Source organism: Eptatretus burgeri, chromosome 5, assembly GCF_056783735.1.
Source record: "Eptatretus burgeri isolate ZD-2024b chromosome 5, Ebu_testis_v1, whole genome shotgun sequence".
Lineage (NCBI taxonomy): Eukaryota > Metazoa > Chordata > Myxini > Myxiniformes > Myxinidae > Eptatretus > Eptatretus burgeri.
This window is the reverse complement of record NC_140965.1, coordinates 35,723,230-35,746,638: the sequence shown is the minus strand read 5'-3', so window position 1 is coordinate 35,746,638 and position 23,409 is coordinate 35,723,230. Positions and strand designations below refer to the sequence as shown.

General features: G+C 42.6%; 1 protein-coding gene across 3 annotated transcripts in view; it reads left to right on the top strand.

The window, feature by feature from the left end:
• Positions 1–23,409, top strand: part of LOC147026224 (transmembrane protein 256 homolog) — a 96,670-nt gene that overhangs the window by 6,221 nt on the left and 67,040 nt on the right. Inside the window, exon 4 of one of the 3 annotated variants that reach the window (XM_085881418.1) lies at positions 6,194–6,448. The exons of the other annotated variants lie outside the window; for them this stretch is intronic. Coding sequence (XP_085737544.1) covers positions 6,194–6,337 — 144 coding nt within the window. The 3' untranslated portion in view covers positions 6,338–6,448. Of the gene's footprint in view, positions 1–6,193; positions 6,449–23,409 lie in introns of those variants that run through there. 3 annotated transcript variants of the gene reach the window in all.

Below are 23,409 nucleotides of genomic sequence, written 5' to 3'. Positions count from 1 at the left end.
CGACTCCGGACACCGGCCACTTTAAGCGACCCGTTCCGTACTATCGGGATAACCGAGCGGTGTTATCGTCAACCTCGACGGTTGCGATTAATTATCGGGCGTATTTAGCCCACTACCAACCCTTTACGTGAAGTAAGATGGAGATTCAATTAAAGAAAAGACGAAGCAAAACGGGAAAAACAGTTCAACATAAGGCACATTTATTCCGCGGCACACGGAAAGCACACATATACAATTACAACAATTATGCACCAAAAGCAATTGCAACAAAAGAAACACAACAATGCAGATCTACTAACGACTACGCGAGCACACGGCAACACTTACACAGTTTTACTTCACAGACGGCGCCGACAACACATATACTCAAAAGCAAAAGAAAAGGGCCACCCTCAAATACAAGGGGACAGACGGGCCCTGTGGGCGCGAGACCGGGTGGAGCCTACCCGTCTTGTGATGAGACGCAAATGTGGCGGCGGTGCCCCGACTCCGCGCTCCTCCGCGGGTTTCGTTGGCACTGCTTGGAATGGGTGGGAACGGGGCACCCTTTCCGCATTATCTCAGCGCGGGGGGGGGGGGGTGGGGGGAAGGGGGGAATTGTTGATTATCTGGGGAAAGAGGATAGCTGGCTTGCTTGGGTCCCGCGACGAGCGACTCCACTGCGACCTCGACCGCGCTCCCGCCTTCCCCTCTCTGCAGCTCCCCGACAGGCTCCGAACCCCGACAGACTGACTCTCCTCCAGACCCGTCTTGACTGCTGCTGCCACACTCTGCCGCTGCCACACTTCTCCAACTCGCCCGAGCCCAAAACTGACTAAATTCACCCCGTGCTCGGCGCTTTATAGTACGGCAGGAGAACCCATATGCAAATTTCTGGATCAGAACGAGCTCGGGGGTGGAGCCACGCTCGCCCATTGGACGGAGAAAAAGGGGCGTGAATCTCCCCTGATCCTCGAATTTGCATATATATCGATTCTACTCCGACGCGCCTGGAGGCGGGGCCAAATCGCCTCGCGCTTGCTGATTGGACGGATTGGAAGTGGGCGTGTATCATTCCTGATCCGACTTCTCCTTGGAAAGGCCGCACTTTGTACCCGCGGCTCGGCGCGCGTCCCGCACGAGGCCAGGACAGCCTGACGCTCGGTGCCCACAAGCGGTGCGGGAATGGCCGCAGAAGGAGAGGCGAAGGTGGTGGAGGGTCTAAAGTGGCGGTCCCTGGCCAGGGTGACGCTTGGAATGGCGGTGATGCGATGGTTGCGGGATGGTGTGCTGTGAAGGTAAAGGACGTGGCTGTTGGCGTTGTTGTTGTTGTGAAGCGGCGTTGCGGTTGGTGGTTGTTGTGTGATGGCGGTTGAGACGTGGTTGGTTCAAAATAAAGATAGAACAGAAAAACGGCTTTCTTAAAGGGTCGCAGCCCGAATGAATCACATTTATTCCCTCTAAACAACGGGTTTGGGGCTAACTACACATGTACTTACAGAGATATCTCACCTACGGGACCTGAATGGTGGTTTGCGAATTTCCTCAACCGTAACTATATATATATATATATATATATATATATATATATATATATATATATATATATATATATATATATATATATATATATATATATATATATATATATAGCATGTTAACATTGAAATAAACATGAAAATACAAAAAAATACAGTGTAAACCAGAAGGGAATTCGGTGTAGAGCATACCTCTGCCTGATTCAGTCGATCATATTGGACCCAATCATTTTTCGAAATATCGTTTTTGGCCCTATCTCTCAATGGTGAAAAATCACTTTGAATTTTTTTTTTTTTTTAATCAGATCCGGATTCAGATCTTTACCAAAATCAAATTAGTCCTTGTCACACGCGTAATGTGAGGTGATCATACATGCGGATGTAAGCAATGACTCATCTCGGCTCAAAAACCGCGATTGGCCAAAATTAAATACCGCGAGAACGAAATCGGAATACAATAAGTTGCTCGCGATTGGTAGAAACACGTGATATTTGATGGTTTACTGTATACAAGATTGAGAATCATTGAAGAGCAGGGTGATTGAGGGAAAAAGGCAATGAACTGACAATGGGGACAGTGGGGGCCACATTGGACACAATAAACAAGAGAATGAACGAATAGGAAAAGAGAAGAGAAGAGAAGAGGAGATACAGTAAACTGAAAGTCAGAGGGGTGGGTTAGCTAGAGCTAATGGGGGTAGAGACTATTGTGGGTGAAGAATGGGGGGGGAGGGAGAGAGACAGACAGACAGAGAGTATTAGAATAGAAACAAACACCAACTCCAAATGGCAAAAAATATGTCGTATACTGTACCTCTTCTCTTCCTCTCTTTTTCTAACTATTCCAGCTACGATTCTCCATTATTAAATGTTTTTCAAAGTGCGAAAGTTTGATTTTATTTAGTTAACATTCCAGGATTTATACTTTACAGCATGTAATTTCTCATTAATATTTTTGGTTCACGGAAAAAATTTTCACGAAAAATATGTGACCACTATATTCGTTATTGGTGTGTGTCTGTCTGTCTGTCTGTCTGTCTGTCCTGAGCATAGCTCCGTGGGTTTTGATCCGATCCTGATAAAATTTTGGTGGGAGGTTTATATCATGATCTCGTTGTGTTTTCCTGAGAATGGGCGTGGAGCGCCCATTATGGGTGGAGCCACGCCCAAAAAACGTTTTTTAGGGGGTAGCCAATTTCAATTTGCATCTTCTCCTAGGGGGTTTGTCGAATCTGACAGGGGTTTCGGTATTTGGTTAGCCCAATAGCACCTGACGAGCCCCATGGAGCTTGATTTTTCATTTTTGTCACAAGGTCACGAACTTAGAAAATTGCGAATTTTGACGTAAAAAATTATCTTCTCTGAGGGGTCTGTCGAATCTGGCTGGGGTTTCGGTATTTGGTTAGCCCAATGGCACCTGCATAGCCCCATGGAGCTCGATTTTTTTTTTTATATATATATTTTTTCATTTTCGTCCCAAGGTCCAGGTCACAAGGTCACAAACTTAGAAAATTGCGACTTGTGTTTTTAGGGTTAGCTGATTTCAATTTGCATCTTCTCCTAGGGGGGGTTTGTCGAATCTGGCAGGGGTTTTGGTATTTGGTTAGCCCAATGGCACCTGCATAGCCACATGGAGCTCGATTTTTTTTTTTATTTTTTTATTTTTTTTTTCATTTTCGTCCCAATTTCAAGGTCACAAGGTCACGAACTTTTAAAATTGCGAATTTTGACATAAAAATCCATCTTCTCTGAGGGGTTTGTCGAATCTGACAGGAGTTTCGGTACTTGGTTAGCCCAATGGCACCTGCATAGCCCCACAGAGCTCGATTTTTCATTTTCGTCACACGGTCACGAACTTAGAAAATTTCAAATTTTGACATAATAATCAAACGACCGCCCAAACTTTGAGAGCTAGGATGACAATATTTTTTATGCATAATCTTGAGGTCATTCCCCACCTAAAGTCTTGAAACCATTTTGCTCTATCTCGAACACCTTGCCCGTGGCGCCCCCTTCAAGTTTGTTTTTACGCTGATTTCATCAAAGTATGGATAATCCGTGGAGTGCGAAATGCCATATAGCCTAAATGACGTTATGTTGTTCCTGGAATGTTCCAGAGGAAGTTTTGCACCAAAGGTCATAATCCTTGACCTTTGACCTTTAAAGTTCATAAAGGTCAAATTTTCAAAGTTGTGGGAATCGAACCGGGTTTTCGACCTTCTTTGACAAACTAACTCGAATAAGCTATTGCACGTATCCTGTTTCCTTATTTTAATGTCCACAACATTGTTTTGTGACCTTAAAAGGTAATGCAAAGGTCAAATTTTAAAAGTTGTTGAATGAAACCAGGTTTTCGATATTTTGCAGCTAATGACCTGTCACCCGTACCACATCATGTTGATCATTTTTATAACTTGGTCAAACATTATCACATTGTCTCATGCTTGACTTCTGAAACAATCTACATCGTCAAATACCGCTCGTGAACCATCGGCGTCTTCAGACTTGTATCTTATAGTTGTTAATATATATTGTCTTTAAGTTACTGATATACATGTGCATGGCTGACAGATAAGCCTTAAATTGTATGCACCCACCTTCAAGTTGTCTAATCTCAGTCCAGGTATGAGGCTCAAGATCGATTTTTATTTATTTATTTATTTATTTATTTATTTTTTTTATAGTTTTTGAATTTTTTTTTTGCAATATTGATATACCGGTGGGCTCAGACCGGTATATCGGTATTAAATAAATAAATATTTTTAATATGCAATGGTCAGTACATATTCATATATGATGTACACATCACTGACGCATGGTAATTTTTCAAGGTATTCCCACATAGGGATTTTTTCTCCCCCCTGATGTAAATGGCTATTTTACTTCCAACTTCCACTTGCATTAAAAATGATTTTTTGTTTTCAAGCGAGATCAGTGTTTGTAATCGGCACAGGCCAGTATCGCTACCGCGGATCGCCATGTCGGTATGACTATTGTGGATTGCCATACCGGTATCGCTTCATACCAATATGGCTATATTGGTATCGCTATCGTACCGGTATGACTACATCAGAATCCCTTCATACCACTATCGCTATTGTGTATGACTATCACGGATCACCGTTTCAGAAATCGGCACAGGCGTCCTAAAGCACACCTGATTCATATAAATAACCAATTTGCAATTGCTTTAAAAACAGCCACGAGGGCAAAGAAAAACGCGATTGCTTGGGTGCTGAGGGTTAAAAGTTAAAACCTACTCTACTTACTTCTTGGTATGCCTTGACGTCATACATTCCACTCTTCCAGGTGTAGCCAAGTCCATAAAAGCTTTTTAAATCAAGCAGTCCATGTACGGTATTTAATGAGTGTAAACACCTTTCTTCTATTTGTTCATTTTTGGTATCACAGCTCGGTATTCCTATTTTTATTTTTTTCATACCGATGTTTTTTTTTGAAATTATTTTTTTCGGTGTACCAACATAATGGGTATATTTAAAATTCCACCCGACGAGCAGTGGGCAGATGTTGTTTATCTTGCACAATGACAATCAATGGCAACAATGGTTGCACCATTGATCTGGTTTTATTGGGGGAGTTTTACAGGAAATAATTTAAGAAAAGAAAGAAATCTATTTAATTCCATGATGATTTGCACACGCTGAGGGATCCTTTGTATATTAATTATAGCCCATATGTAATGAGTTAATTGGGGTAATTTTGTCATTGTACTGTGAAGCAAGTGAGCTAATAGGGTAAGTAGTGACTAGTGTTGGGGGGGGGGGAGGATGTTTTCAAATGTGGAATGAATAGGGATTAGGAGAGTGTTTTAGAAGGTGATGGTGTGAAGGAAGGTTGTGAGATGAAAGGATAAGGGGAGGGGTTTGAAATGGAGGAACGAACAGGTGGATTCAGGTGAGGGAAAGCCTGGTGTTGGCCTCACAGTTAGGGTGGCTGACTTGGGTTCCTAGGGTCCTGAGTTCAATCCCCGTTGGCTGCTGAATTAATACCAGGTGGGGTTGACTCAGCCTGTCATCCTTCCGAGGTCGGCAAAATGAGTGCCAGTGTACTGGTAATAGGGACGCTGCATCAGCCGCATAGCTGCATCCCTAACCAATGATGCAACCAGCAGCCATAAGGCTGCACGAGAGATATATATATATATATAATATATATATATATATATATATATATATATATATATATATATATATATATATATATATATATATATATATATATAATATATATATATATATATGAGGGAAGTTCCCCTTGGGAATTACGGGGTTTGAAAAGCAAAAAGGGTAGGATCGTGAGGACTGAGGAGTTATTGTTTGGAGGATAAAGGATGAAAGACCGGCGATGGATGGGTAGCTGGAGTTAAAGAAGGGTTGAAAGTGTTGTGGATCACATACAGGAATGACTGACAACACCAGTATCGCTTCATGTATGTATTCTCAATATGGTAGCATACTGCCAGTCCCATTGTAATAATCTCATGAACTATTTTCAGTTGTATAGCTTTATACTGTACTACACACAGCATACCTTGATAACATGTGGGCAGCATTGCACTTTTGTGCTTTCTTTGCTGTTGTGCACCTTGTTTCTTAAATCTAATCTGTTGTCACTTCCCCTCCCCTCTTCTCATCTCCTGCCCTGCTCAATTGTAGACCGGCTATCTCATGACCTTGGGAATGACTCTGTTCTCTGGTAGTTGCTACCTTGTCGCTCTCACTGGTTCCCGCTCGCTGGGCCGTTTTGCCCCCTTTGGAGGCCTTTGTTTAATGGTGGCGTGGCTCACCTTCCTGCTCTGATTGTTCCATTGCCATGGCATCTCATTTCCATCTTTGATTCATCATCCATGGCACATTTCTATGCTTGTGTTTTTACATCTTGGTGGAAAAATTAAACCCTTGGGAACCCTTGCTTCGCATCCTCTTTGTTTGCAGGTTTAAGGGCATGCTGTGAGCATTTTATTACCTTCGCTGAAGGAGAGGGTATTACATTTGGGTCTTGTTTGTTCGCTTGTTTGTTTGTCCGCACAGAACTTTAGTATTTTTCTCCACAACCGCTTGTCCGATTGAAGCAAAATTTTCACCACAGGAGCGACGACTCATGTAGAACGTTTTACGTTTTATTGGTAATTATGATGGCATGGGTCACGTGGTGTGGCAGCCATGTTGGACAAATGGAAAAAAACTTTGAATCTCTATCTCTGAAACCACACCAAGGGAAAAATTGAAACTTGGCACATGGCAAGTACTTCTCATGGGGAAGAAGTGTGATTTTATATGATGTCATAGATGCCTTCTTCATGACATCATAATTGCATATGTAGAACATTACATATCTTCAGTGTGAACATTTTTGAGGGCCATGTATGGATAAAATGGTCCACAGAAAAACAATTGATGACATCATATGTCACGTGATTTGGCAGCCATATTGCTAAAAAAACAACCAATAAAAAAACCTTCAAAAATGTTTGAAGTGGCCAAACAGATTGAGGCAAAACTTCACACATATGATCGCCTATCCATGAGGAACAAAACATTCACATATGATGTCATTAATCACATAATTTGGCAGCCTTATTGGATTTACCTTAAACTTGTAGAAATCTTCTCCAGAACGGCTGAACAGATCGAGGGGAAACTTCATACAAATGTTCCCCAAGCCATGTGTGTACAAGTTTGTTAAGGAATAATTGAGGTCACATGGTTTGACAGCCATACTGGATTTAAGAAAAAATATTAAATAATGTTTTCTCTGGAACCGCTTAATCAATCGACGTGAAACTTCAGAATTATGATCGAGTAGTGATGGGAATACGTGTTTTAAATTTCAATCTGATTGAATGCATGGTCTGGTAGCCAGAAGAATTTAATTATTTTGATCTGGGTTATTTATTTTTGTTTTTTTAATAAGGCTCGCTTGGCTGTGCCGAGATGGCTTTGAGTGGAGGAGTAGCAGCTGCAATGTGAATCCTATCCAGGTTCCTCCTGATTACTTCATCTTTGCTTTTTGCTTGTTTATTCTATATTACTTTGCAATACAATAATAAAATATTACTAATATAGTTTAGCAGTGGAATAAATAATTTAATGTATATATAATATTAAATAATACTTTGTGGAAGAGGCATAGTCAACGAACAATTGAAGGTAAGCTAGATTTAGCCGACTGCGACCAAGTTTGCTCTTCATTACTTGTTTCAAATTGGTAGACTAGAGCTTTGCTTTGATTGTTGGTTGACCTGTGCCTTTTGTTGTAATAGATAAATAATCCTAATCACATCAAGGGTGGAGAAGAGCAATACCTTTTATTACAATTGTATTGTATTATTATATTAATATGCTAAGCCATATTTTGTGGATGTAACTCCTCCGAAACTGCCGGACGGATTGTCGCCACTTTCGGCATGTGGGTGCTCTGTGGTCTAATGTACAGCATGGGCTATGTGAGATCATGCCAGACGGAGAGGTTTGGGATTTTTTGGCGATTTTCTAATTTTTACATTCGTTTGTATGGCGACGTGACGTCATCGCTGAGAGGCGTAATGATGTCATGACATCATCGGTCATTCGCCGACGTCATTACGTCTGCCATCGACAGACCGTGACCGCTGAGAGGCGTAATACCGCTCCTAGAAAAGTGTCTGCAATGTAAAACCCTCTTCTGCACATGCTGATTACCTCAGAAGGTGCATTTGACACAAAAATGTAATAAGAAACATTGTATATAAAGAAATTCGATAAATCACGTTGTGAATACTGGATTTTTTGACGTCCTAATGACCCTCACTTCGCACGGGGTTGGCTAGTAATAATTATTCAAACTAGAAACACCTGCTCCCTTAGGGAGCAGCCGGGGGATGGGGTAGATGCTGAGGCGTGAGGGGGACAGGGTGGGGATAGTGGGGGAGGTTTACAAATATATTTTGTGCCGTGGCTCATAATCCCCCTGTCTACAGCAGTGGTCAGTAAGGCCGAGGTCACATTTGCCACGGCGGCCGTGGGGTCTCCAAAATCTACGGCCACTAGCAATTATACGGCGGCCGCAGTATTTCCATGGTCACACAATGTAGCAGTCACATATGTTTTTATTTTTCGGGGAGCCGCACGGCGTATTTAGGCCTAAGTCAAATTTGCCACGGCGGCCATGGGGTCTCCAAAATCTATGGCCATTAGCAATCATACGGCGGCCGCAGTATTTCCACGGTCACACAATGTAGCAGTCACATGTTTTTATTTTTCGAGGAGCCGCATGGGGTATTTATAAATTGTGAAGACCGAAAACGTGGGGTTGCCATACGGTCTTTGATTTGATGTCGCACGGTGACCTTAGGGCGTTCCTGCGGCGGCCATAGAATTTTCAAGGCAGACGCAAGGTGCCCGCAAGGCGACTGCAGGGGGACCGCAGGGGGTCCCTAAGGCGAACGTGCGGCCACACGGACGGTAACGAATGGGTTAATTTTTTATTTTTATTTTACCAGTTTTTTTTTTTCGGCTTGTCGAATTGCTACGGCGAACGTAGAAATGAAAAAGTTATAACTCCGCGTTATAATTCCACGACGACCTTACGGCCTGTAAAATATAGCCATATGGCGTAGAGCCACCCTGAGGCCACCTCAGAAACTCTGCGGCCGCCGCACGTTTCTGTCAATTCAGAGGGCGTACGGCCATCGTATCCTCGCCGTAGAGCAAATGTGACTTAGACCTTAGGTCTGAGAAATTGTGGAGACCGAAAACCTGGGGTTGCTGTACGGTCTTTGATTTGATGTCGCACGGTGACATAAGGGGGCCCTGCGGCGGCCATAGAATTTTCAAGGCAGACTCAAGGTGCCTGCAAGGTGACTGCAGGGGGGCCTAAGGCAAACGTGCGGCCAGACGGACGGTAACGAATGGGTTAATATATATATTTTTTACCATTTCTTTTTTTTTTGGCTTGTCGAATGGCTACGGCGAACGTAGAAATGAAAAAAGTTATAACTCCGCGTTATAATTCCACGGCGACCTTACGGCCTGTAAAATATAGCCAGACGGCGTAGGGCCACCCTGAGGCCGCCGCACGTTTCTGTCAATTCAGAAGGCGTACGGCCACCGTGTCCTCCCCGTAGAGCAAATGTGACTTAGGCCAAAACCACTTCCACTGTGGCACGTGTATAAGCGAGGATTGCAAGTCGTGTCCCCCCCCCCCCCAACAGGGAGGGATGAGGGATATATATATATATATATATATATATATATATATATATATATATATATATATATATATATATATATATATATATATATATATATATATATATATATATTGTGCCCATGACCTGACCCTGGGTACTACCAACACAAAACGTATGCAACTTATTTCATTGTGCTCTAACAGGAACACAAACAACATGGATAAACGCTGTAAAAGGTGGACATAGATACACTTGCTTCATGTTATATAGATGGCCGAGCCTCATTTCCCTTCGCTCCTCACTTCCCCAAACATTCTTCTGTCCTCCTATTATCCCCTTCTCATCCTTTTTCTCATTCCAACCTCTCACACCACCAAAATCCTGCACCTACAGAAGTACATAAAAAATAAGTAAAATGAGGGCTCCTTAATGTCTATGAAATGAAACATTCAAACTTTTCACAATAAAAAAAATGCAATTTTTACCACCAGTGGGCAGTATTGCATTATCTTTTTGTACATGATATCTCCTTATGAACGTGGCTATATGACAATTGATTACGGCCAACCTGAAGCTACGTGCAACAATGTTCCATTGCTTGTAAAATAAGTGTTCTGCTTTCAAGATCAAAGAATGCATCAACCATTCAAAAAATTTCAAACTTCTCTGCATTTCCCTTTTTTCTATTGAATGAGCTGTATATTGATATTGGAATCGGCTATGTTTGTCTGTCTATCTATCTGTCTATCCATTTGTCCATCCGTCAAGCTATCCCTCTGAAACGGTTGAGCAGAAATTCACCAAACTTGGTCGTTATGATCACTACATCGAAATATGGTGCAAGAGAGGTATCATTTTAGCCCTGCCTCATTGGGGATGGGATGGAGGTCAAAACGTCAAATAATGAAAAATGCAATTACGGGCACATTTTTACACATTTTATAATGAAACTTTGTGTATGCAATCAACATTTGGGGATGCATGAAAGAAGATATGATTTATCAGATTTACCTCTGGATCATTCCCCAGAGGGGGTGGACCTCGGGTCACATGGGTCATAACAAGGTCTTTAAACTCAAAATTTGATATTGGGTCATTCCTGGTGGAACTTTTTGCCATCTTTCAACTTTGCTTGAGGTGGGAAGCATGGAAATTTGCGATGGCACGTCATCGACGTCGCTCTAGCTATTTTTATTATTATTATTACTATAATTTAGTAATAATAAATAGGCAATGAACTGACAATGGTGGCAGTGGGACCACATTGGACACAATAAGCAAGGGAATGAACAATATATATATATATATATATATATATATATATATATATATATATATATATATATATATATATATATATATATATATATATATATATATATATATATATATATATATAACAGTGAAATACAGTTAACTGCAAGTAAGAGGAGTGGGTTGGCTTGTAATTTGAAGTGAGTGCCTTTTCCTTTTTTCTCTCTTTCATGAGTGCCTGGAGAAACCAAATCATTTCCCTTCGCTCCTCACTTCCCCTCCACTCCTCACTTCCCCTCCACTCTTCTGGCCTCCTATTATCCCCTTCTCATCCCTTTTCTTTCAAACCTCTCATACTGCCAAAATCCTGTACCTACGGAGGTACGTTTAAAAAAAAGAACTGAGGGCTCCTTAATGTCTACTAGACGACCGTGAACCCAAAGGGTTCCCGTTGTGACAGCGGTTGATGAAAAAAAAAAAAAAAAAAACATTTCAAGAAAAAAAAAAGATAGCTACACCGAACTATACCGCTGAGGTTGTTTGCATTGATCAAATTCTCCTGAAGAGTACTTGACTGAATCGGGAATTGATTTTTAAATAATTTTTTCGTTGCCAAATTTGAACGAAACTTGATACTGCACACCTCAAGAGAATGGTAAGTAAGGTGGCCCTAAAATTTTTGCGCTATCGTGTACCGTTTTGGCTGTATTTCAGGAACATGCATACATACAAGATGAGAGTTTTAGTAATATATCGATAAAATGAAACATTCAAACTTTTCACAATTAAACAAATTTTTACCACCAGTGGGCAGTATTGTGTCCTCGCCAATGTTTGTATCACATTTTGCCAAGATATGCTGACAGTTACTGTTCGTTTCTTATCAAAAATATATCTGCTCGTCTACATCCCACAGCCATTAACAGCTCATTATTCCAAAAATTGTTTTGCATTGTTTAACCTGAGCTCAATATTTAGTTTGTTTTATATATGACTATCAAGGGGGTGTGGGGGGGGGGTAGAGGGGGTGAATACTTAGCGCTACCTGGCTGGGTGAGTTTTTCCTGGCAGTGGTTTCAGGACATGTTGGGCATTGAAAAGTGATGGAGTTTTTGGCCCCATGGTGGCTTGACCTGTGGGTGGCAGCAGCACTGCCTGACCCCATATCTCAATATGCATGTTATTGCAGTCTTTTGTGGCTTCAAAACGGACGTAAAGGTCACTGTGCGGTCTGGGCCGTGCCCAGATTCTGAAGTACCTCCGCACAAATTGGGGACTCAAAGTGCTACCATTCGACCGTGAAAGAATGACGTACAAACACTTGAAAATATGTATGTACTGCAGATTGGTAACTCATTGCATCATCATCAATGTACATGCCATTCTCTTTCCAGAACATCTTTGCAGCAGGAGTTCCTGGGCTTAGGTTATTCCAATTCGTTTGTTGTTGCCTTTCCAGCATTCTCAGGGCAGGATTTGTAATTTGTTCAGGGTGCCGGTGATAACTCCCTATTCTTCGTGAAAAACACCGTGGGATCTTTAACGTCCGCAGACAATTGCTAGCAAATGGGGCAATCTGTTTAACGTCTATCTAATGGACGGCACACACATCCTGTCTGTGAAACACTGGGGTGACGGTTTATAGCTGGGCCAAGATTCATACCCAGGCTAGACAGCTCGGAGGGAAGTGTGCATACTTTTACGTTAACCTGCCTGCCCAAGTAGTTACATCGGAGCTACATTTTGATTACGTGCGCAATTATGCTGGAAACGCACACGTGCACAATCATACACACTCCTTGTGTGCTCCATTCATGTACCCTATCCTTACACAACTCAGCTCCCCCAAAAAAGAAAAGCTCGCATCTCTCCAAATTCACCAAAGCAAACACACTCATGGTCTTCTTTCCACTTTGCTGTCTTCCCTAACCTGTCCTATAATCCTCCTTTCTTCCTTTTGTCATTTTTTTTATTCTCTCAATTTCTCTCCCTGTGCATATGTAATAGACAGATTGTGCATCTTCTTCCTCAACATTCACTTATTCCAACAACTCCCTGAGATTGACTTTTGCATTCCAAAGTTTTTACCAAGTTGGATGTATGAAGGTGAATTATTATCCAACGGGGTTCTATCAAGACTGCCAGTCAGCTGTGGATTGTATTCATAAAGGTCTTTGTGTGAAGGACACCATGGGAAATGTATTTCTTTTTTTTATTTTTTTTATCACAATCAGGTGAGATTAGTGAACCCATTGAATACTTTTTTTGCATTCAAGAGAATAGTGGTGGATTTTACTACCATAGAAAATTCCTTGACCACAAATGAGAGCATGGAAAGCCCCACAAATTAACCTTTAGTTTTCACATGGTTACAACTCGTGATGTTGACAGACATTTTGCAAAAAGAACATTTGGAGAAGTCCAACATTTTTTTTTCTTTCTTCCACCAAGACAAATGGAAACTTTAACCTTGCAGGAAAAGGAGTAGGGAAATGAAGGGGCCTGAGCGACGGTGAGACAAGAACGTCCTGGCTCTGTCTCCATGCGGGTTCCGGAGGGACTGACCTGGGAGGAAGAGGAAGGGAGGCACTACAGGACATATTTGGTCTAAAAATGGAACAAAAGCACTGCAACATCTCAGTTTATAAGCTTCATTGTCTTCCTCAGCCGATTTGAACTTGTCCAGGTAAATTCTGTCAACTTATATTGAGGCCACTATGTGCATAGAGAAACGTGACTAGAAGGATCAGAATGGAGCTAGATTACCATTGGGGAAAATTGTAAGGCTTCATGTTGTGTCTGAAGCTTATACACATGAGAGAATGCTCCCCTCCACCTCTGAATCGATGTTCTGAAACTTGGATTGATTTCAAAAAGTGTAAAATTATGAAGGATCAGCACTTGTTCAAAATCCACCAACTTGGAACACAGTTATGGTAGAGACAAGACAAAGTCTAAAGACAGGTTGGAAATCTTATGAAAATAACTTGAAAGCGAGTTCTTTTTTTTGTATACAAAGTCATGTTGAGAGAACTCATTGTTGAGAACTCATGGAAGAGTTAATTGAAAGTGGGATTTGGAACGATGGAATTTCCTTATCATTGAACATGTTAGTGGCGAGCAGACTCGCTTGAAAAAGGTCTTTGCTTTTTGTTTAATTTCCGCTGCACTGTAAAGCTCATCAGTACTGCAATTCATTCATTTGTATGTACCCTCGAGCTGCTGGTTGCATCATTGCTAGGAGTACAGCTCTGCTGCTAATGCAGTGACCCCCTGTAAGTCAAAGCAAGAACTTGTAATCTGTTCATGATGCCAGCAATGGCTCACCTCGTCCTCACGAAGGACACTGTGGGATCTTTAACATCCACCAACTAATTCCAGCAGACAGGCCGGCCAGTTAAACATCCATCCGAGGTACGGCACACACATTGATTAATCACCCTGCTTGTGAAACACAGGGATGACAGTTTATAGCTGGGTCGGTCCAATTTATGGCCATTAGTGGATGTAAGAAACTCTGCACGACAGCAGTATACCGCCATGCAATGTTAATGCCCGACTGTCGGCTCACACCACATTTGCTCCACTTTGAATCGACTAAGTGAAATTAGTATGGCTTCTCGAGAGTGAAAACCTAACAGTCAGGTTCCATCGATTGAGAAAACATCACAAGGATAATGTCAACGTGTAATTTATTCCACTGCACTCATGTTGAACTACACGAGTTGATCATTATTAATTGTCGGAATCCTTCGGATTTCGGCAATTATGTTGGTCGGTTGTGTGTGTCATTCTGTGTGTCTCTGTCTGTCTGTCTGTTTGTTTGTGTGTTTGTTAACCCTGTAGCAGCCACACCATTGGTCCAACTCAGACACTTGTCGTTTTTGGTGAATCTAGGTAAAAGGTCAAGGTCAAGGTCACCGAAAAACCGAAATTCTTATTTTCGCAATAACGTCCGCTAAAATGGTCGTATCGACTTCAAACTAAATCCAAAATGTGCATCTTCCAATACTGCATCCAACCATGTCTCATTGGGGTGTTACACCAACACCCTTGTTAGCGGTCGGGGGTCGAATGTCAGGGGGGTCGGGTCAAAAATTTCAAATTGCAATTAAAAACGCCATTTCAAGTCCGATTGACTTCCAAGTTATGATCATGACCAAACTAAGTACTATAACTCATTAAAAAGTTGCACTATTGACTTATAAGAACCAAATTGATTTCCAGGTTCTTGTTTTTTCAGAGATCATGGAGATATGACAATGTTATTCCGGCAATTCCTTGCTCAACGAGCAATTTCATTTTCTTGTTCGGTATCACGTTGAGAGGTAAGAGGCCAGCTCGGACAGTGTATGGACCCATCTATTACTTGTGCAAATACTGTACCTGTCCCATGTGTCACATATTTTTTGGCATCCACGAGCGGTATTTTGAATTTTTATGTTTTTGGGTTGTTTGTCTGTCTGTCTGTCTGTCTGTCTGTCTGTCAGTCCGTCCACCCGTTATTGGGTTTTTTTTTGTTACCATTATAACTTGCAAACAACTAAAGGGATTTCAAACAAACTTCACAAAAGCATGGACTATAATGCAATGATGGACAGATTCCATTTTGGAGCACTGTTTGAAAACCATGTTGCAGATTATAATTTGAGTGAGAATCGCTCTCGCTCTCGCTCTCGCTCTCGCTCTCGCTCTCGCTCTCGCTCTCTCTCTCTCTCTCTCTCTCGTTCTCTCTCTCGTTCTCTCTCTCTCTCGTTCTCTCTCGTTCTCTCTCGTTCTCTCTCTCGTTCTCTCTCTCGTTCTCTCTCGTTCTCTCTCGTTCTCTCTCGTTCTCTCTCTCGTTCTCTCTCTCGTTCTCTCTCTCGTTCTCTCTCTCGTTCTCTCTCTCGTTCTCTCTCTCGTTCTCTCTCTCGTTCTCTCTCTCGTTCTCTCTCTCGTTCTCTCTCTCGTTCTCTCTCTCGTTCTCTCTCTCGTTCTCTCTCTCGTTCTCTCTCTCGTTCTCTCTCTCGTTCTCTCTCTCGTTCTCTCTCTCGTTCTCTCTCTCGTTCTCTCTCTCGTTCTCTCTCTCGTTCTCTCTCTCGTTCTCTCGCTCTCGTTCTCTCGCTCTCGTTCTCTCGCTCTCGTTCTCTCTCTCTCGTTCTCTCGCTCTCGTTCTCTCTCTCTCGTTCTCTCTCTCTCTCGTTCTCTCTCTCTCTCGTTCTCTCTCTCTCTCGTTCTCTCTCTCTCTCGTTCTCTCTCTCTCATTCTCTCTCTCTCATTCTCTCTCTCTCATTCTCTCTCTCTCACTCTCTCACTCTCTCACTCTCTCACTCTCTCCCTCTCTCTCTCTCTCTCTCTCTCTCTCTCTCTCTCTCTCTCTCTCTCTCTCTCTCTCTCTCTCTCTCTCTCTCTCTCTCTCTCTCTCTCTGGATCTAAGGCTCTTAGTGAAGCTGCCACACACACACACACACACACACACACACACACACACACACACACACACACACACACACACACACACACACACACACACACACACACACACACACACACACCTCACTCACCTGGGCATACAAACGGGTACACAAGAGGCAACACGGAACAGTTCAGAAAGACAAACACAGCCACTGAGCTCGGTGGAAGAGCCACCACTTCTCAGGGCACTCTGGGTACCAGCAACGTGACAACAATGGCACCGCATTTCTCACCGCACTCAGTGGGGACATTTCCGAAGGAAAAAAATTCCTCCCATGTAAGCCAACCGATGGGGATTGTCCATACTCCTATCCTTTTTTAAATGCTGAACATCAGGCAAGGAAGTAATACATGCCATTTCAAAAGTCTTTGTTACATTGGCATGGCAGCCTCGTCCAAACAGCACAAAAGGATGTTGACTGAAGGTGTTCTCCTTCACAACACAGCAGTGCCCAAGCCTCATTTGGTGCCAATCACATTTCATAACTGTGGCTTTGTGTAGCTGGATATATTCACAATTTAATGAGATGTGCGAGGTACAGAACTCGAAACTCACATAATCATAAAACCGCTGTTAAACTTCCACCACTTGATGCACTTCGTGGAGTTTGGCTTTAATGTGGGGTTTTGATTTTTATTTATTTTGCATTTTCTCACCTGCGGCAGGTGAGTCAGACTGTGTGTTTAATGGGAACTGTGACCTAATTTTTTTTTGGAATTTTACTTGCCACTTGTGCATAAAGCTAAAATATTTAAACATTGATTGGAGGCAAATTTGACCTCAGTTTACTAGAAATGCCCCTTAAAAGAGGCTTGATGATGTCATGATGGCCAAAAATTATAAGAGAAGGAGAAATAGCAGATTGGCATAAAGTTTGCCAATTGATGCTGATTAAATTGTCTTATCGTATTGGCCATGATGTATGTTAATATTTTATGTCGTGAAAAGGCAACCGAATGATACAAATCCTTGAATTTGAGCCAAGCTCCCTCAATGTCTCTATTCCAACATAGAATTATCTGATCATCTTACCTCTTTCATGTGCCCCTCCCTTGTCTGTGTTCCACCCTTCCTAATCCTTCCTGCTCTTTCCATTGAAGTTGTCCAAAATCTACGCCAGTTGTTTCATCAGCTCTACAGGCCAGGTTTTCTGGTCTTATCAGACAACGGCACATTGGTTATCCAATACACTCCAGTTGTATTTTCAAACCCAATACTGTTTGAGCTTAGAAGCCAAATGACGCATTACAAGGTTCAATAACCTTGATAGCTCAGCTGGTCACCAGCCAAGTTGATTGCGTGAAGAACCAGACGCGGTGGCATAATGGTTAGTGCGTATGCTCCGAGTCTGAGAGGTCGGCAGTTTGAACCTTGGTTGATCGGTCATACCAAAGACTTTATAAAATGGTATGTGGGTGTTTCAAAATGGAGGTTCTCCCATATACAAGTGCTGCATTTGATATTTTAATGTAATAGATCTCATGATATATTCTGCAGAAAGATCGTTTGAGGTGCCACAACGATCACAGTGACCTTGCCTTTGGATTCAATGGCACATTGAAAAAGTTAACTAGATACTAACATAGCCTATATAGAGATCTCATAGAACACAATACCCCATGCAGTATTCAAGTATATACTTCAATTTTATTACAATCATGATTTTGTAGATAGTTTGTTTTTTAATCTGGAAATTTAGTGCTACTGAAGTGGTCTTATAACCAACCACCACCATCCTATATAACATGTCCAAGTACTGTATACCTGGAGGATCTTGGAAGTATTAAGAAGGTGATTTGTATTCTGCATTGTTGTTTTTTATTTACTTTTTATATACATCCTTCAGGCAATACACCAAGGGGTTGACTCAGCCTGTCATCCTTCCGAGGTCGGCGAAATGAGTACCAGTATACTGGGCCGGTGTATACCCCGGTTAAAATAGGTGTACCATATCCCTGTGTCGTAAGAGGCGACCAGGGTTGCGTCAGGAAGGGCATCCGGCGTAAAACCTGTGCCAAATCACTATGCGGATCACACGGATGATCCACTGTGGCGACCCCTAACGGGAGCAGCCGAAAGAAGAAGAAGAAGATACATCCTTCAGGCTCGTGGGAGAGCTATGACAGAAAACATCAGGACACGACACAACAAAGGGAACAGCAGGAGAATGGGGAAACACCAACAACAGGGCAGAGGGAGAAAGTAGATGGAGACTGACAAATGAGGGATGTAGGTCATGACAAGGGATAAGGTGGAAAGCAAAGGGTGGACTATGGATACATAAACAAAATTTTGGGTGGTATAGGGGGTGTTTTAATGGGTGTAGAAAAGAAAAGATCATGATTTTTAATGGGGGATGACTTGAGATGGTGGTCAACAGCTGTATTGAAGACCTGGAGGGAAGACTGAGATTGAAGAGAATGTGGAAGGTGGTTCCACAGGTGGGGAAAAAAGAGGAATAAATGAGTGGAGGTGAGCAGTAATTCTGGATTTAGGCAGTTTCACTAGGAGGGGGTTGCTGGTGCATCCTGCAGATACCTGGGTGGGACAAAGCATGAAGAGGGCAGAGGATGCAATTCCAAAAATTATGTGGAAGAAGACAGAACACTGACCTGTCGGCGATGGCGAAGTGACAGGCCCACAGACTCAGCTTCATCCTGAGATTTTCCAATGATATTGAAGGCCTTTGTTTCCATGGTGTCATGTTGAGTAAGATATGAGGCAGGGGAGCCAGCCCAGAGGGGAGAGCAGTACTCCATCGAACTGCGGACGAAGGCCTTGTAGGTGGATAGGAGTTCAGGTGTGCCAAGGAAGGACTTTGCATGATTGAGGACACCCAGTTGGTATCTGCCTTTGGAGGCCAACTTTGAAATGTGCTTTGCTCAAGAGAGATCATGGCTGAGAGTGAGACCTTAGAGTTTTTGTGACTGAACCTCCTTGAGAAGGTTGTTGAGAAAGTAGATGGAAGGGTTTGTGGTACAGTGCTTTTGGAGAGAGTGTGAGTGTGAGGTGATTCTCAGGATTGAAAAACATGTTCCAAGTGTTTGACCTGTTTGTGATTTTGTCAAGGTCTGAGGAGAGGGAAGAGGCTGCAGCCGGCCTGTCTGAAGGATGAGCGATGTCACGGCAGAGAGTTTAGTCATCAGCAAAGGGATAGGATTTATCAGAGTCAATGAGATCATTGATGACGATTAGAAATAATATTGGGCCGACTGCACTGCCTTGTGGTACTCCAGCCTTGACAGAGAGAGGAGAAGAAAGGGTTCCATTGAGAGCCACACGTTGACTATGAGAGTGAAGGAAGTCGGCAATCCAAGAGTGGAGTTGGCTTTGGATTCCATGGGCAGACAGTTTGGAGAGCAAAGCAGGATTCCAGACTATACCAAAAGCTTGAGATATGTCCAGAGAGACTGCCCTGATCTCATGTCTGACATTGAGGACCTCCATCCATTGTTGGGTGAGTAGAAGCAGTCTGTTCAAGGTGGAGCAACCTGGGCTGAAACCAAATTGATGATCTGAGACGAGGTTGTCGGAGAAAAGGAAGGATTTCAAATCAACTGCGATGATGGATTCCTGACTTTGCTGATGATTGGAAGGAAGCAGATTGTTCTGTAGTTAAAAGGATCAGTTTTTGTACCTTTTTAAAGTAATGCTATGATGTTGGCTGATTTCCAAGCAGATGAACGATGACCTATGGTAAATGAAAAGGTGAAAAGGGCAGGAGGAAGTGCAAGAGCAGCAGAGCAGGTTTTTAGGACACGTGAGGTGATGCTGTCTGGTCCATTTGCAGAGTCTTGAGTCGAGCGTTGCCAGAAACGTTTCCACATGCTCAGGTGCAAAATACATAGACTTCAGGAGCTGTTGGGTGCGAGTGGGAGGGTGGGCACAGAGAGAGATGGGTTAGGGACACAATATTTTGAAGCAAACACAGAAGTGAGGCATTCAGCCTTCTTTCTAGCAGTCAACTGTATTGCCATTTGAATGAGGGAAGAGAGGGAGCATCGACCAGAGACAGACTTGATAAAGTGCCACCAGGTTTTAGAGGAGGGAGGCAAGTTTGAAAGTTCACTCCATATAATTGTTCAAGTGTATAATTTAATTTAAATAAAATAAAGATTGTAAAGTCGTATGAAATAATGAATTCTACAATCTACCACCGTTGATGCGATGTCCATTGCACCACCTTATTTAACATGTTACATTAGTTATTTGTGCCTGTTGTTTGTGTCCTTTATAACGTCCTTTTAAAAAAATCTTTCCTGTTTGGAATTATGTTTTTATTTTGTTTGACTGCCAGACAGGCAGACAGAGTAAAATACCTATCTCACTCCCCTCTCTGTGCATGTGCAATTGGGACGAATTCAGAGCCAAAGTACGGGAAAACTGCAGGTTTGTTTTCCCTTTCATGTTAAAAATATAACTTTCCATTTAAATAAGTTGTTCCTCTGGCATTTGTGGAGAGACAGACGGGTGGATGTGAAACCATTGCTTAATCTCGCTTTTAACTTTGTGTGTTCAGGGTAACTATAGGGTGGTGTACTCGAGACATAGCACAGATGTTGCATACTCCTCTTTAAGCTGTCTTGGCTGAGTTTGATTCCGGAGCCGACAAATTGTCAACCTGCTGTTTCGCATGCATGGTGATTGTGCCATCTTTCAGGTGAGATGTTAACCTGGGTTCCAGTCTGTCAACGTTGGCTGGTAAGTCAGATCCCACAGTGTCATGAGAGTGAACTACTATTATCTGGGAACCCTGTCCAAAATTTCTGTCAAAGCTCTGATTTATCCTGCCAGCACCCATGTAATGTAGCAAATCATATATGGCAGCAAAGCTTTTCCTGTTTTCAGAATTTTAACCTTTCCCTGATAAATAACCAGGGTCGATCCATGCCACGATCGAGAAGGTCACATAGTTTTTCCATGCCACGAAAGAAAGAGTACGAAATGGATCAAGCAGTCAACCGAGACATTTTGCCTCTGTCGAGAGGCATTCGATAAAGCCATTGGGTGTTTTTTGGGACGATGTTATTATAGCGGTATAATTCGAAACTTCGATCAAATAATTAATTTGCCATCAACGATCAGTTCACTCACTCCAAACCCAAAGAACACATTCCTACTGTTGTAGGTGATGTACCACCTCAATACCAATAGCCTCCAATGACTCGCCAAGTTGCATGTAACATGGCCAGCTGGACATCGAGCTGAGATTGTATTTAGTGCAAACGTAACTTTGCAATTTGGTGGACACTCTCTGTTTTCATTGGAATGTAATATCTTGGATACAGACTCGCACTCTCGTTTCACCCGCGCAACTCGAACATGTTTGCGTTAACGCATTGTTGTTTTTTTTCCAACTGTTTGGGATGTATTTGACAGCAAAATGGGATTGATCTCATCTTCATTACACTGTAGAAATGCTTGGTGGTGGAGTGGGTAAAGTGTTGTTGTGTTTTCTTCACTAATGTGGGTTCGATTTCCCATGGCTGCTCAGAAATTTGGATCGAAGAGGAGATGGTCACCACTGGATGGGTCTATTTTCCCATGGAAGCATCACTTATGTTACACTAACGACCTGCACAATGCTCCAGGACTTCCACTACCATTTTGCTTTTGCTCACCTTTATAATCTCTGATATTATCTCCTTTTTTATGAAAACGTTTTTCTCAAACTAGTTCTAAGCACTAGTTTTAGAACAATCACTTCTTCCTCACAAGGCTACGGGAAGAAGAATCATTGGTTGAGTGTGTGGGTGTGTCGTTGAATCAATACCTTTTATAGGTTAGGGCAGGAATTTGGAATTTGTTCAGGGTACTGGCAGCTCACGTATTCTTTGAGAAGGACATTGTGGAATCTCTGACATTTATCAACTCATGCCGGCAGATGGGACACCAAGCTTAACATCCATCCAAAGGACGGCATACATATTGATGAATAGCCTTGACAGTGAAGCACCGGGATGACAGTTTATAACTGGGTCAAGATTCAAACTCAGGATAGATAACTTAGAGGCTAGTATACATACCTCTAGGCCAGGGGTTCCCAAACCCAGGGTCGTGACCCAAACTTGAACTTCCCCCTCAAAATCTCAGTTTTTGAGGGGGGGTTTCATGTCAAAAGCATTTTCTCTGACAATTTTTATCATAGGTACACTAGGTACCAGTATCATTTGGGTTGTGAGGCAAATGTGATTTCAAATTTTGGGTCATGGCCAAAAAAGTTTGGGAACCACTGCGAGTCTAGGCCATCCTGCCAACCTGAGAACAATATATATATATATATATATATATATATATATATATATATATATATATATATATATATATATATACAGTCAAAGCTCGTTACTATGCCACCCGTCGGGACCGAGCAAAAGTGGCATAGTAGCGAGAGTGGCATAGTAACGAGATTTTGTAAAAACGGCCTTATTTTCTCAAGTTACCCATCTGTAGTTAATCTTTAGACAAAATTTATTCCAGCAAGTAAAAGGCACGACTGTTGTATAAGCTAAGCGAACGGAGAACATACACACACTAACATATGGCATGGCGAGAAATTCACGACACACAAAGCTTTCAAGAATCGTCGGCTTGCGCATCTTCTTTCGGCGGATCTCGTGCATCTCGTTGTCTAGCCGATCGCACGCTTGCATCACACCGGGCTTCCCGCTTCTCTGCTGCATGAACTTCCGGACGGTGCTACAAGCACGCTGGGCTTCCTCGAACGGAACGATTTCCTCCTCGACAGTTACCTCGTCATCTTCGCTTTCCACCGGCTCCTCACTGCGCATTATCTCCTCCGCAATCTCCACCAGCGTGAAATACCCGCCAGTCGCGAGGCGCTCGTCGGCTTCGAGAAAGTCAGACAGCTCGATCTCCTCGTTCTCGTGCATCTTTTCCTCGGCAGGCAGAGCTTCCCAGATGTCGGGCAGCTCCGCATCCTGTGACTCAGTTTGGATCTCCTCTTCGATGAACTTGGCCTTCGCGAAACA